This window comes from Centrocercus urophasianus, unplaced genomic scaffold (genome assembly GCF_019232065.1).
Source record: "Centrocercus urophasianus isolate 14NV4802_14NV808 unplaced genomic scaffold, USGS_Curo_1.0 seq_3, whole genome shotgun sequence".
Lineage (NCBI taxonomy): Eukaryota > Metazoa > Chordata > Aves > Galliformes > Phasianidae > Centrocercus > Centrocercus urophasianus.
In genome coordinates, this window is record NW_024884866.1 from 3,116,240 (window position 1) to 3,132,633 (window position 16,394).

The following is a 16,394-nucleotide window of genomic DNA, read 5'->3' on the forward strand; positions in this document are numbered from 1 at the left end:
ACATAACAGTAATTACAGGTGAACTGTGCTTTCTTAATGCTTTACAAGCAAGTTATGGCAGTGAGAAAAACTTCACTGACTTAAATATAAGTTTGCTCTGTTGACATTTACTCTTCGTGTATTGGTTTTAGCTTTGTACATTTTCATGGTGTTTTTTTTTTTCCTAAAATTCTGGGAATACTCTGTTTGATTATTCATTCCAGCTTTATTCCAGGAATCTGGCGTCCCAGCAGATAACACTTGCTTAAAACCCAGCCAGTCATGACCAAGTCATTTTCATTTTGAGTGAAAAATGCTTAATTAGGTTATCTGATCCTCAATAGAATAAAACGATTGAAGTTGCTGGATTTATTGGTAACCTTTTCATCCCGTCCTTCAGTTACTGAAAAATAAAATGTTAAGAAGAAACATAAAAGCAAACATTCCTATCTATCTTCAAAGAAACGTACTGATTGTGACTGGCACACACTGCCAACATTTTTTTCACTACTTCCTACTTTTATTGTGTGTTAAGCAAATGTTGTTGAATACTTAAATTTCTTTAAGCCTTCAGTTCCATTGCAAAAGCATAATAAGTAAAGTTATGCAGTATGCTTTGAGATGTTCAGTGGAGGAGAAATTTCATTTTCCTGCTGTAAAATATTAGAAACTTCTGGAAGAGAGGCTTCGTATTAACAGTGGTAAGGAGGAAGAAAACGAGTTGCATTCTTCTCTGGGTGGGGTAAAGCTCCAGTGAATCTGTAGGGTCTGTCCTTTGCAAATATTTTATTTCCTTAGAGACAGGTGGAAAAAAAAATGAAGAAGCATGGAGTAGGCATAGAATTTGCTTTGAGGAATCCCAGAGAAAAAGACAGCAGATGTTTTCCTTGCACTTCATATTTTTGAAGAGTGAAAAATTAAATCTTAAGTTTGGACTGCTGAAAAAGTGTAAGAGCAGATGCTGAGTTGGGGTTTGTACAGGATTGAATAAAATTACATGAGTATTAATGGTTTAGAAGTAAAACTCTGAACGTGTTGCTTTTTATATTAAAACGAATAGATATTGCTTGTAAATTATATGACTTTTTTTTTTCTTCAGTTATTTATAGTGGTGTAATCTGATTTAACTGTGAACTGAGAGAGATGCCTGCTATCTATGGGGATATATACAAGAACAGATACATATGTGTAGAGGTGTATGTGTACATGAATATATGTATACAGGAATGTCTATGTATACATATATAGATGTGGCTTCTGTACTTTAGATATTTGTAAGTACTGAAAGTCTATGAGAATGCTTGTTTGTGTGTATATCTGTGTGAATGATTCCTAATATTTGCACAATATTTTCAACCGATTTAATTCATCATATCTATTTTAACTGTATTTATTAATACTGCAGTTGTGAAAATAGGAAAATTTTATAAGAATGAGATGTTAGTCTGGCCCAGTTGGGTAAGGGAACTGGTACAGGATATTTATATCTAGAAGCATGAACACATGAATGTCTGCTTTTATTACTTGTGAAAGGAAGCTATGCATATATGCTTAGAAGTATAAAAACAGTAATACCTGAGTGATCTGCTAGAGATACAAATGGAAAACTGTCTTTGGAGCACATTTGATTTCAGTGGTTGTTCTTTGCAGAATGAGATTTTTAGTTCTTGAAAAAACTGCATTTGTAGAGTAAGTTCTCTATGAGCTACCAAAATGAGAGACTGCTGTAGAAGAGTTTGCATTATGATACTGTTCAATCAGCTGTACTCACCCCGCAGTTTGTCTTTCCTCAGGGAGCTGATATTTCATTGTTTTATTACTTTGGTTAGTAGTCATTTTCTCATATAGCAATTAAACATCATGATGTCACTTCATACACATTGAAGAGGCAATTCATATTCGTACGTTTTGTCTCATTAAATCCAGCATTATTTGTCATTCAAATAGGCACTGTAGCAGAATCTCAGTTAGGCAAAATAAATTTTATGTATATGTATATATTCCTGTGTTTTGAATGTGTTTTTAGAAGTAATAAGCAGAATCATTGTAACTGTTTCTTTTTTTCCACATAACAGAGAATGAGATTATTGTAGTCTGAGGACCCAACTGTGATAGTTCTGCCATATTAGTGTAAATTCTGCTAAGTTAATTACAAACTGCATTTACTACAGTTTTTCACTGTTGTGTCTTACAGAAGAAACACAAAGTGTATTGATAAACATCATGGCTAATTCACATGCATCTTGTCTTACCAGTACTCATCATTACAATATTTGAGTGTTTTCTGTTTTGTATTAAATGATTACTCTATCATGTATGAAATGATGCAGAACTTCAATACGTGCTTTCAAAAGTTTCGGATAATTTACATGAGTGACAAATGCAAGCCAAAGGAAACAAGGTATTTGTACTTGTAGGAGCTATTCAAATAGCTTGTAACAAAATTGGAATGTGTCTATATTTAAAAACATAATGAAAACAGACATCTGAACAAGTGCTTGTTTTAAAAGCAGCCATCAAGGCCACTGCAAGTGTTTGTGTATTTCAGTGTACATAGATGCATACCAATGTGTATATATATATGTACATACTTTGTGAGACAAGCTTGAAGAAAACTAATGAGCATATCTGATGGTGTTTTTCTAATACAGATGCATAAGTGCTCTTTCTTAAAGAGCACCTTTGCAAAGAGGTTAATTAGGGGTATACACTCTGTGAGAAAGTGGAGTAGGAAGAATCCAGAATTTTGGAGGAAACAAAGAAAAATTACTTCTATGTTCTTATTATGAATATCTATTCTCCCACCCTGAAATTGTGCATGGGTTTCAACATTTGCTCTTCAGATTTTACCAGTGAAAGTAGTCTTTCAGAGGTCACGGGTCATTTCCTGTGTTAGTAAATCAAACAGTGTCCAGAGGTGTCTATGGGCACAGGAGCACAGGATACTGCTGAAGTGGTCCTGCACATGCTTTTAGCTCATTCAATTTTGAACTTCCCTCCCCTGCAATTATTCATAGGCACAGCTGGGCAGTTAGGAGTGTTGCAAGGGTTTCCTAACAGGCAGCTTTCACTCAGCCATGCTGATTTCAAGAATAAGACCATTTACTAGAATAGACTCACCTTCCCATACCCGTTCTTTGAAATATGAGGAGATATTTCTGAATACATTTGATCACTAGTTTTAAGGGAGCATGGTAAGTTTCACAGTGGAGTCCAATGAATAGAACTGCCCCAGCAAATTCCAAATGTAAATCAGTGCCATGCCAGAAACTGCCTATCCCCTGGTACAAGAACTGTGAGATGTGTGAAAATTGTGCTTTTAATCTTGGTGCACTGGTGACTGAATTAATCATCAGATTTATGTTCTGCTAGCACATAAGGATCAACAAAAGTGGAGGTAGAACTTTTTCTGAAATACTGAAAGATCAGGAAGGCTAAAGATGGACAGAACTACGGAAAGAAAGGCACAGCGTGCAAAGCTGTTAGATGATATCTCAGTGCTGATTCCTACAGCATTCAGCTAATCCATAAACCTTACTTTTTCTTTATGTTTTAGATTGCAAATCTTAAAGAATTCCTGATCAAGGTCTCCTTGGTCCTTTCTAAAATAAGTTTGGACATTTAAAATATCTACCATATTCTACAAATTAATGACAGGGCTTTTTTAAGTGTTCAGTCTTGATCTAGTTCTGCCTTGATTATAAGCTATGCTAAGCCCCTGCTGCTTTCCAGTCAGGGCAGTGTTTTGCTGGAGTTGAATACTTCTCATCTCCTGCTACACCGACCTCCCCATAAAATAATAAATTGTATCAAATTTATGAGACAGGTATAATTTTTCTACATGTAATCAAGGATAAAATGCAGCCTGTTTTGAATACTAGAACTTAACATAGACTTTTCTCATTGAAAGGCCTACTTAACACAGGAGAATTGATAAAGAAATGTAATTAATTTGTTGTAAGGGGAACAAACGACATTCTTGTGGACTGTCACATTCTAGACGAAAACCAAGGAGTAAGATTCTAGCTATCATTTCACCACACTATTGAAAATAAAAGGTTTAATCAAGACATTGTAAAAGTTGTGGGAAGCTTCTATTGAGCTTAAATGATATTTGAGTCAAACTTCTCAAGTTCAAGCATTAATTACTGGGTATATTTGGGTAATGGTGTATTGAATTCCTAGCGTCTTTTTCTTTGGAACACGGAATGTCTAATCTGATTGTTTTCTTGTTCGTAGTAGGTCATATTTAATCCATTGCTAACTAATTGTTTATTTTGTGTTTTGAATTGTTTATGGCAAATGTTTTTCAATTAAAAAACGTAGTGTGTAAATAATTGATAGAAATTCAGCATACATTCATGAGTATCTACTCAGAGGAAATTTACAAGTTTAAGCAAAATTTCCTCAATTGGTTTTTCCTTAGGCAGAAATGATTTATATTCAGATTTAAAAATATATAAAAAGAATATTAATATTGCTAAGTGAAGCACTAAAAAAGTTAACTGAAGGCAAAACTAAAAAGAAATCTTATGATATGTCTTACGATTTTTTTGAGCCCATTTTGTGACATTAATTATACTATGATGTAGTGTCTCTGGCTAGTATATTCCTAAGAATATCCAGAATAAAATTCAACTGTGGGATGGGTAATCTACATGCTTCTTCTACATTAATAAGACTGCATACCTTTATCTGTGTTGAAGTCTGTCTGTGTTGAATGTTGGTCAAAAAAGGACAGTGGACAAAATAATGGTAGGCCTAGAAATGTAGACTATATATCCTTTGAGTTAGAAATCACCACTTTGATCTACGTTTATACAGGGTAGTCTACTCTAGACTTGCTTTTTGCTTCTAAAGCACCTGCCCTTGGTAAAGTCCACTGTGCATTGTGATAAAATTGAAAGATATATGTCACCATACTGTTGCTTGGCCAGTGCTTGGCTGCCAACTGGCCAAAAAGTAGGCTTCCCTCTGGAACATATACAGCAGATTTCTGCCTGTCTTTTGTCGGTTTAGTTTGGATTGATCTCTGGTCTCAAACTAATCATTTTCCAAAATCTGGAAAGAATTTAGTGTACATTTTTACCAAATTAAGGTAAAGTTTACCCCAAATCTACTGGGGGGACTAAAAGATCACATAGGTGTGTTTGTAGACCAACCTAAAAATGTCTTTTGGAGTGTTCATTGTTCATAGAAATCGCATAGGATGTTTCAGCTGATTATTTTAATTTCTCTTTAAGTAAGAAGCCATATCAAATAGTAGTCGAATACCATTGATCTATCATGATACCCCCGCTCTGTTTGCACTTCCCAAATTGCTAACTTGCATGGTTTATTTCTGGTTGCGATAGTTTATTCCAATAGCTTTTTCACAACAGGAATTTAGAAATACTTCAGTTCTGAAAACTTATGCATATCTCCAAATCCTATATCTTTGGCTTTGTATACCCATTGCCACCTTTTGTATTGATGTTCATGTAGAAACATACATGTTAAAAGAATATTTACATCAGGGAAAATAAGAGACAGAAAGAAATGTTTCCTTGATGGAAATAGAATTCTGCATATCCAATTTGATTGTAATCATTTGATTAAATGATCAAATTTGACTGACTTTAATCATATCCATTTTAATAATTTCCATCATCTATTTTTCATCAAATGAACTGAACAAAACTTTTGTTATTCTGCATTTACAGTATTTCACAAAGTTATTTTATTGTGTGATTGCTTAAGAATTGAACACATGAGTTAGCCAGGAATAAGTTGATTGTAGAGCATAATTTAAAAGGTTGAAGTAGCGAATTGCTAGGAGATAAAGCCTTCAGATAAGACACTTTTCTCTGTCAGTCGGTGGTAGAGAGAAGCAGCCATAAATCCAGATAGATTCCTGGGAAGTGCAGATTTAAAAGCTTCGTCAAATACTAGAGCTCATCCTCATGCAAGTGCAGATGGGGTTCCCATATGAATAATATTTTAGTATGAGATCATTGCTAGTATTTAACTGGCATGTACTGTATTGTATGACTGTTATAGAAATTACATGTGTCTTCAGTTCAAATTGGTATACTATTAAGAAAGTCTGAAAGAAGCTTCTGAAGATGCAACTGGAAAGCAAAAAAAGAGACCTGTTGAATTGATAAAAAAAATATTCCTTGTATACTTAATTTTTTTCCTTTTTTAAAGAAGTGTTGTCAGGCAATGAAGATGTTTTAAATAAGAAAACTCAGGGTAAGTTTTGTAAGGCTCTTATTTTCACTTCAGAAAAAAACCTACTGTGAAAATTTCTTCATCCTGTTCCTTCAGTTGATTTAAATCAAGGCTTATTATTAAACACTAGGAAGAAGTAATATTCTTTACCTTAGGAAAAAAATGAGCACATTTGTTAAAAACCTCCTTAACTCTTTCAGCAGCACTACAACTTCCCCTTGCAAATTCTTTGAGTGAGGAATTTTATTTTTCATATAACACCTAGGGACAAATCTGTATTCTTTCTTTCTAATGAGAAGCTCTTCAGAATATTCACTGCACTGCTATACTGCAAATTCTAATCTCTGTAACTTGTGTTTACCACAGAAGATTTGTGACATATAGCAAAAAATAAATTAAAAATGTTGTTCGTTTCTGTTCGAAGGTATTTGGTGATTGTAAAGTTCAATTTCAAATGATTCTTAAAATTACTCAAGTGTTGCTGTTGTTTATCTTGAACGTGGTTCAAGATAAACATTTTAAAGTGCACTTGAATATAATGTGTAACTCATAATCCGTGTATGTACACACATCTATTAGAATCACACTCCTTATTTATGTTTTTTTTTGTGTGTGTGTCAAATGTTGCTGTTTGCTTTATGTGCATACCCAGATGATTATGGCCTTTAATGAAGAGATCATTTTAAAGTATTGATAGCCATGAGTAATTTATACTATGTTTGATCTGTGTTAAAGATTCAAAGTCTAGGGTCTTTGAATAGAACTTAGAATAAAAATGTAATTAGGTTACTTCCCTAAAGTCTGATATATCTTTAAACAAGACTGCAAATGAAACTTTATTAAAACTTCAAATGAATTATTTCTTTGCTTTTTTAAATTCTTTTTCCCTCTCTTCCCTTTCATGTCTATTACTGACATTGCTGCTTGTATTTTACCTGTCTTTTCCAGAGTATTTTAATTATTTACTGCTTAATGAGTAGTACTGAGATGAAGGTTCATTCAAAGCTGCCCACTCACTAACAGAATTTTTTTACTTTAAAGCTTTGCAAGGTCTTGGATTACTGCAGCTGAAACCAGCAATTGCCATCATATTAGATAAACTTTCCTGGAGGCAGTGTTACCTTTTAATAATCGTTAGAGGAAATGGTTAGAGGAAACGTCCTTTCTCTGGGACAAAAAGCTTCTGAGATTAAAGCTGTTGTCAATGGGACTGCATTTCCACAGCCATTACATTAATATGTAGAATTCATGTGTAAAACAAACATTCAAAACTTAATAAACAAATACCTTGCACTCCAGAGCATGATAACCTTCAAGTTTGAGGAGACTGTAGGACTGTAGGAGGTCATTAGTCTAACCAACTCAGAGCATCATTTTGATGTAGAAATCTCCACAATAGAGAACTGAACATTGCACCCGATAGTATTATTGGAAGCTGTGGAAAATAAAAGGGTAGAATCTGAACAAAAGCTAATCACTAAAAAAATTATTTAAACTGAGAAAAGCATTTGAGTGCATGGGAGAAATCTTATAATTGACACCAAATTTTCTTTTTAGAGTTACTGTGAGCTGTGGCAATAGATCCAGAGAGAAGCCATGTATCTCGGAGAAAATCTGAGAGAGGTTTTATGTAGGGCCAGAGGCAACTTAAGAAGGCCTGGAGCCAACTGAGAATTTTGAAGGTACAGTGGCTGATGTACGAGTTGAAAGAAAGTCAAGAAGATACTCATTCCTGGCACCTCTACAACAGTACCCGTTCCTCTTGTACTTCTTATGCTTTCCTTTGAGAACAAGAAGTTTTTTCAGAACAGCTCTTCTTCCGGTAATGTAGCCTTCAGTTAATTCCAGGCTTTTATCTTGCTGGTCCACAGTAAACTATCCCCAAAGCGGCTGTCATTTCAGCTGCCTGGGGGAGACCTTTTCTTCTTAGCAGCTTTCGTAGCAGCAGCAGGGGAAGGGATTAGGGGGCAAACATTCAAGCAACCACGGGATACTAGTGTTGTCCCTAGCTTGTGAGGTGTCTCAGCCCCCTTTAAGTATCAAGTTTTTGAAGTATTTTTAATATCATAACATAATAATGTGCTATAATATTATACAATAGAAGTATGGCTAGCATCTCTAGGGAGATGACTTTCCACTTCTATTCCACTATTCTAAGACCCTGTTAGCAGTACTGAATTCAGTTCTGGGATCCCCAGCGTAAGAAAGATGTGGACCTCTTAGAGGTGTTCCAGAGAAGGGCCATAAGGATGATCAGAGGGCTGGAGCACCTCTCCTGTGAAGACAGACTGAGAGAGTTGTGGTTGTTCAGTGTGAAGAAGAGAAGGCTCGTGGGAGATGTTATTGTGGCCATCCATCACCTAAAGGGGGCCTTCAGGAAAGCTGGGGAGGTTCTCTTTATCAGGAAATGTAGGGGTAGGACAAGGGGTTACCATCTTAATCTAAGATAATGTAGATTTAGGTAATATTAGAATTCTTTTACTATGAGGGTGGTGAGGCACTAGAACTAGAACAGACTGACCGGAGGAGCTGTAAATGCCCCATCCCTGCAAGTGTTCAAGGCCAGATAATATGGGGCCCTGGGCAGCTTGGTTTAGTGGAACATATCTCTTCCTCATGACTGGAGGGCTGGAACTCACTGGTCTTTAAAAAGGTTCCTTTCAACTCAAACCATTCTTCAGTTTATGATATTGTGGCCAGCCTAAGTGTGAATATGATAATATGCCTTCTGCATATGATATGAATATGATAATATGCACTGCCTTCTACTTCGTATAGGTATAGATATATGACCTTTAAAGTCAAGTGATTTAGAGCTTTGGGGGACTAGAGTGTATATACACTGTAGATACAGTAATCTAGATCTCATTGAATTTCTGTGATTTTATTTTTCTTTGTGGACAACAGATACTCACTTAGCTAATATTGGAGAAGCGATATATCATTCTTTCAATTGCAATACCAATGCCTCGTAGTTTTTAGTGAAGGCAAGGAAGCATAAAATACTGTTTTTGCATTGCAGTACACCAAGGCTGTATCGAGGCTATGTGATGCTTAACTTTCCTTACATCTCCTTACTTCCAAGCTTCAGTTGTTATACAGCTCTGGCAGCCTTTCAGTTATCTTGAGCTTCTTATACTCTTGGGAGAGATCTTCTGGTGTATTTTCAAACTGGAAAAGTGGTCAGAACACACCTTGATGAGCCAACGTGTCTATAACAATATTCTTTTGAATTGCTCAAATTTCCTGTGCCTTCTTTCTGACAAATGTTATAAAGCTCCTGGATGTAAATAGCTGTAGATGCAAACAACTGTTTACCTTAAAAGTGCTTGCCCTGTATCTGATGATCAGATGTGTTTTAGAGAGACCTTGTACAAGTGATGAAGAGCAAAATCATCTTAAATCATCATATATTTTTGTCTCGCTTTTGCAGACTACTCTGTAAGCTTGGGTTCCCAGTGACTTCTGTACAATTTATTTTACCTCAGATGTACAGGGTGATTCAACTATTTACTGAGTAAGTGTTTTTTTCTAATAATTCATGTGAGCTTTTTCTTCCACCTCCCTGTTTATTTCTGTCAAAGGCTTATAAGTTCTGTACATTGTGGCTCAATTGGAATCATATCAATAGGTTGCAAAGGACAATGATCATGTAGTTTCATGCAGGGTCACCAACCACTAGACCGGCTGCCCAGAGCCACATCCAGCCTGGCCTCAAATGCCTCCAGGGATGGGGCATCCACAACCTCCTTGGGCAACCTGTTCCAGTGCATCATCACCCTCTGTGTGAGAAACTTCCTCCTAGTATCGAAGCTAAACCTCTCCTGTCTCAGTTCTGCCCTGTCCTATCACTATCCACTCATGTAAATAATTGCTCCCCCTCCTGTTTATGCACTCCCTTCAAGTGCTGGAAGGCCACAATGCAAGATTTTTAACTACTTCAGCCTGAGTAGTGCATAATTGTCGTAACTGAATGTAGGTAATAAAAATAATACAAATAGTTCAGGCAGTTAAAGTGAAATGTAGACCTATATCTTTAAAATGGTAATGACTTTTTTTCCTTTTTGCTATCATTAATTGTTACTGGTAGTAGATTGTAAGTCCACATGATATGGTGAAATACGTCCTAATTTTAGACTAAAGCATGCCAGAATTTTATTTGAACTTTATTGTTCTTTTCAGTTCTTGTTTAAAGCTGAAGTGGACTATTTTCTAAAGTCTTCAACAAATGTTTACAATTTAGGATAAATGTGCTGTCTGAATGTATACTAGTGCACCTAACAGCCCCCGTGACATTTTGGCAACAGTTTCCATGGCATGATTTTCATCGGTAAATGTACAAGAAGGTAGGTAGAAAAGGAGATCATTAGGTGATCTCTGAGTACTGCTGAGGCATGGTGCTAGGACAGGTCAGCCAGTGCATTTACCAGATTGTGGCATTTTAAATTACCTGTACACTACTGGAAGCAATCTGACTTAATTAACATCTCACCTAATTAATGTCAACATTGTATGTAAGGAATTCCAGATGGTTTTGTACTGCATTCATTTATTAAATACAATATTATTCAAATCTGCTATCTTTAATTTCTGTGTTGAAAACTTCATGTTTGTATGCTGTTTTCTTAAGTGAGAGTAACTTCTCTTTTTTTCCTTTCTCTCTCAAGTAATCAATGCACTGCTGAATGAGTTCATTTTAATGCACTCAATCATGCCTCTAATGTTTGTAGCTTACGGGCGCAAGCATCAGTAATGCAGGAATGTTATATGGCTTTAGTTTGGGCCATTTCATAAAATATTCATGGAATCAAAAATGTGCATCAAAATAGCGGCTGGGAGAATTACATTTATGTGCCTGCTTTTATGGCAGCTTCACATTTAAACCCATTTGTGTTAATATCTAGTCAATCTTTCTACTCAAAAAATAAAAAAATAAGAAATAAAAAATCCCAACATGCAAAGTAGTAGTCAACGTTTTGGTTGAAATTTGTCCAAAATATCTATTTTGACATAACGAATGTATGCTTCCTGAGTGGGTATTAGAAAAGGGAATTATAGAGGAAATTTTAGATAACATGAAAACATTTCCCTTCAGAATTTACAAAATTACATCGAGTTCTTTTGCTTGAATGAAGAGATCTATTTTTTTATTACTTCTAAGTAACTCAGTTCAGTAAAAACTCTAGCGCAAATTTTTGTTCAAACATGTGTAGTTGTTGCATTATTTCCAAAATTTGATAATGGCAGAGTAATGTCTTTTTTACTCATGTAATTGTTTAAAACTGATTCTTTACTAGCCATATTATAATGTGGCAAAATAAAACGATTAGACTATTGCTGATAGTTACTTTTTGTTATGTCCTAAGTTCCACTGAACAGTAAGACTTTAGCAGCGATAGTAGATATGTTGTAGGGATTTCGTCTCTGATTTTTTATTCATTTTACAAAAGAGGAAGAGTTATCAGAGATTTTTTATATCCATTTAGTCCATACTGTATGGCACTGGGAAGAAGAAATATGTAATTGCTGTTAACGTTGTTAACTGAAAATAGGTACACTCCTTTTGTGTAACATTTTGCAAGTAGATTTTTCAACTGTGATCGTATTAGAAACACCTTCTAGAAGTTCTCTTTGAACTTTTCATAGAAGAAGTGAAGAGAGAGATAAAGAAGTTCTCTTGGAGATATAAATTAAATACCTTTACAAATTATTTGAAATTATTTCCCTACTCCTTTTTTTTTCTAATTTTGCTCTTGTTTTCATTTAGCAACAAAAACCATTTAAAACTCTGCCTTTCCACTAAAATATTCTTAAATAGTCAGCAGTAGTCAGCAATGATCTGTAATTGTCTTATTCTCCCAGTGCTTTTCAAGATTTTTAAATAGCATCTACTTCTTTGTTTGTCTAAAAATTACAGTAATTATGTGTTTAAAAATCAGAATTCACTGTTGAATGCAATTCCAACTCATCGGAGTGAATGAACCCGCCATCCTCCTGAAGACAGTATTTTCCCACAAGCCTTGGAAGTTTGCATGAAAATTACAGATTAAAGAAATAGTCTGATATGTCATTTTCTAGTAAGTAGGAGAGATTTCAGGTAATTTTGATGGAGGAACACATTTCAAAGTCTAAAATTTTTAAAAGTTTTACCTTCCATAAATTTGAGAAGTCTGCGGGTTGAAAATTAGTAGTATTGCTTGAAAGAGTCTTCAGTTAGGAATTTTCCAGACATGTAAGGGCTTTCAGGCTCCATCCCTCTCTTGCTTAGGGAGTTTTGGCAGCTATTTTTAAAATTATTTGTGTTGTGGTTTTGTTTTGCTTTCTCTCAGCATCTTCTTTTCGGCGTTTCTGTAACCAAATTGAGTTACTTTTTTCTTTACAGTCTCTCTGGTTAGTTCAGTGAAACTAAATGTGTTTTATTGTTGTTCCATTTGCATACTACCATAAAAGAAAATACTGTTTTTTTGAAGCTTGATGTAGATGGATTGTTCTCTAAAGAGGTTTTGCTTAGATCTGGCAAAAAGAATGCCAGGTCAAAGCTCTTATGGTTAGATCAGCTCTTAAGAACTGTGGGATATATGGAATATATGAGTCCAATTTCCAGTCTGACAGAAACTTTCTCAAGGGGATGCAAGTGGGGGAGCATGGGAAGAAATTAACGTATCTTATAGTTCTCGTAATCTAAATAATAGTTCTGAGGGATGTCCAAGGAATATGTGTATAGTTAACAATAATGTTGCATCCATCTAAGAAGATTATATTTAAGAGTCTTACAAGAATGCTACTGTGTTCAGTTTCAGATTACAGGCCAAGGTGTCTTCTCTTCATCATGAGTTTTCTGCTTCCCATTCCTATTAGAAGTTTTTGAGTTATACGTGAATCAAACTCTCTTATTCTAGAGAATCAATTACACATGTAGTGAAACTGGAGTACAAATGCATGGCATTATCCTTTAAAAAGGACAATCCATTTGTGTGTAGACTTGGAAGAGTTCCAATGAGAACTCTGTTCTTGTGAGTATCCAGGTGGATAAAATGCCAGATCTAGCTATTAAAATTGAACTTAAGTCCATCTTTCCATGCTTTGTTAAAAGAACAACACTCGCTTTTACAATTAGTATCTAAAATCTGTGTTTAGCAACTTGGATAACTCCAATTCTATTGATTTCTGAGTTTTATTTGCCTGAAGAAGTTAACTGGATAGGCAGAAACCCAAACAAAATTTGGAAATCTCTTTAATATGGAAAAGTGTTTTGATTTGGGTTTAGTAAGTCTGCATGTCTATTTCCTGCTACATTTACTGTCATTGAATCCTTTAAGTTTTTGATGATGATGATTTCACTTTGCATTTCTGTTTGTGCAGTCTTATGTCAAGCATTTGTTATTTTGTTAAGAATATGTACGTGTTTTCCTATCTGCTTAAGGGGTCTTTTAGCTACTGTGGCAATAAAAGACACCCATGTTTTGGGCCATCTCTCCAATACCTGTCCTCAGCAATGGTGGAATCAAATAATGCTTGCTGTAGGATGTCCACGTTTTCATTTGCATTTCAGTCTTCAGTGTTTTTCTTGTGTCCTCTGGGACTCTTACATGCATCATAACTTGCAGAGTCTTAACATGATTTTTCTATGACAGTTATGTTAAATTGAATTAAAGTTGCTTTTATGAAAGTCAACTTTCTTGTGCTCGTCAATCTTAGTTGAGTTCACTTCAATCAACAGAAAAGCTTAATATGAAAATAAGTTTAATTTTATTAAAGCTAAAGGTTATGTTTTATATTACAAAATCAAAAGCATTGTTATAAAAGGGTAACATATGCAAAGAGAAATCTAAATTAAGCTTAATAAGAGGAATCTGTCATAACTGTTATACTACCTTTGGTTGGCTGTGGTTCCAGGAAGTTAGCTTCCATTTTGCCTTACAGTGCTTAAGGCAGGCCATTCTCTAACCTTCTCTCTTTTCCTTCCTTACCAATGGAAAATAACTTTCTCCTTCCTTTCTTCTTAATTCTTTCTAATTCTTTTAGTAATCTGAATGCAGCACTTTAAAAAGTCTGTCAAACAGTATTTGTTTCTTAGAGATCGCATTCCAGAAGCGGTGTTAAGTGCAAACACGTGTAACTTCATCATTCATTGCAGTTTTTAATACAAGTAATAATTGATATGTTAATGATCTGTAGGTCGGAACTCCTCTCACAAACATACAAACTGGTTAAATAAATGTCACCTCTGCGTTTCTACTTTGCTGTAGAATATTCTTTGCAAAAACGATGTACTGGGTACAGGATATGTTTCATATATTGAGTCTTAGCTTACCTGCTTCCTAGTAGTTTTTCTGTAACTCACTATGTATGCAGAAAATTTTTCAGTTCCTTCACAGGGCTTTGAATTTCTGTTGTCCAGAAAGCCTAGATGTACTATGTGTAAAAAGCTAGCTGAAGCTAGGGGGTGAAGGAGGAACTACTTGCGTCTTCAAGTGAATTTTTCACTGAAAGACGTTCGAGTAGCTTAGGTTTGAAGATCAGGCTCAGTACTCACTGTATTAGTGGTTCTTGCTCTTCCAGTAATCTCACCGCATCTACTCTCCAGAGCTGATCTAGTAATTCTTGAATTATTTCTTTCCATAACGATTATTTTCATCAATTCTTTTATTTGAGTAACGACTTTTTTCTGTAGTTTTGATACATTTATTCTCCATTCTACTCACCAACTATCTTGGCATTTTCATTATGGGGAAAAAAAAAAAAAAAAGATGAACAGTTTAAACTGTGATTGTTTATCCATGCATGCCCATTTTTTTGGTTGGTTGATTGGTTGTTTTTTTTAATATAAGATCCATACAGGTCATTTTAATGAACCTACAACAGGTTATTTTCTAGAAAATTTTAAGGTAGTATCTTTTAGAGCATATGACCCCAACACTGAATCCACAAAGAAAGCTAAGATGCAAAAAGTTGAACATGCAGTATTTCTGGTAATTTTTCCGATGATTTCTAAGTTACATACTGAAGATTGTTTAAAAATCTGTGAATGGATTGAGATGCAATTGGCTTCCTAGTAAGAAAATGACACGCTAATAACTTATCAAAATGTTGTTGATTACACTGATTGCAATTATGAATGAAATTTTTCAGGTCATGTCTTGAAGGCTGCTGAGCATTATGAAGTATTTTACCAGCTAACAGAAGGTTCAACGTGGAAGGATGAGACAGGCCAGACTTACTATTCACTGGCATGTGAGCATCTTTGGAGAATTTATATATTACAAGCAGACAAAATGCTAGAAAACAAAGAACGACAGCAGGCCATCAGAACATTAATAAAAGCTATCAGAATGGCAAAAAACGGTACGTATAAAATAACATTTTCATGTACTTTTATTTGATGGGCATACTATGATTTTCTGAAGAGTAAAGTAGAAATTGTGAAGTGTTAAACTGAGTGATTATTTTCTAAGGAAGTCAAAGAGAATCGCTATTTGTGCGATTTGTGCCAGACCTCACTAAAACAGTAACGCCTTCTTGCTGACAACAAAGAATCTTAGATTTCTGAAAGCTTCATCTCCAAAAACAAAACACCCTACTGGAAGTAATGGTATAGAACCGGAAACCTGTAACCAGCAAGTGAGATTTTGGTTAGCAAGTGATTGTTGATTTGGCAATTTTTGAATGATACTGTCTGCTGGATGACTGTTTTTCATTTTACGTACGTACTTAGCACTTGCAAAAAACAATTTTCTATCATAAGCAAGTAAGATTTCATCTTTATATCTTAGTTTGTATAAATATTTTGAAACCTGAAGGAAGAAAATTACAGAATTGCAGAACAGTTGAGATAGAGACCTCTGGAGATCAAGTCCCATCCCTTTCACAGTCAGCTAGAGCAGGTTGTCTAGGACAGCATCCAGTCAAGTTTTGACCAGCTCTGCAGGTGGAGACACCACAACCACCCCGAGTTTTCCACTGTTTGACCACCCTCTCAGTAGGAACGTATTGTTGCTTTCAGATGGAATTACAGCCTGTGCCAACTGCCCCTTGTCCTGTCACTGACAACCTCTTAGAAGAGCCTGACTCCACCTTCTTTGTACATTTCTGTTAGACTTTTGAACACGTTAATGAGATCCTTTGCCTGAACTTTCTCTTCCATCAGCTGAAATGTCCCAGATCTCTCAGCGTGGCCCACTGACAGTTATCTCTCGATGTCC

At 35.2% G+C, this 16,394-nt stretch overlaps 1 protein-coding gene across 1 annotated transcript in view; it reads left to right on the forward strand.

Moving 5' to 3' along the window:
• The window catches only part of TTC29 (tetratricopeptide repeat domain 29), a 118,547-nt gene that overhangs the window by 31,639 nt on the left and 70,514 nt on the right, over positions 1-16,394 (forward strand). The window contains exon 6 of the mRNA XM_042828428.1: positions 15,325-15,537. Within this exon, the coding sequence (XP_042684362.1) occupies positions 15,325-15,537 (213 nt within the window). The remainder of the gene's footprint in view (positions 1-15,324; positions 15,538-16,394) is intronic.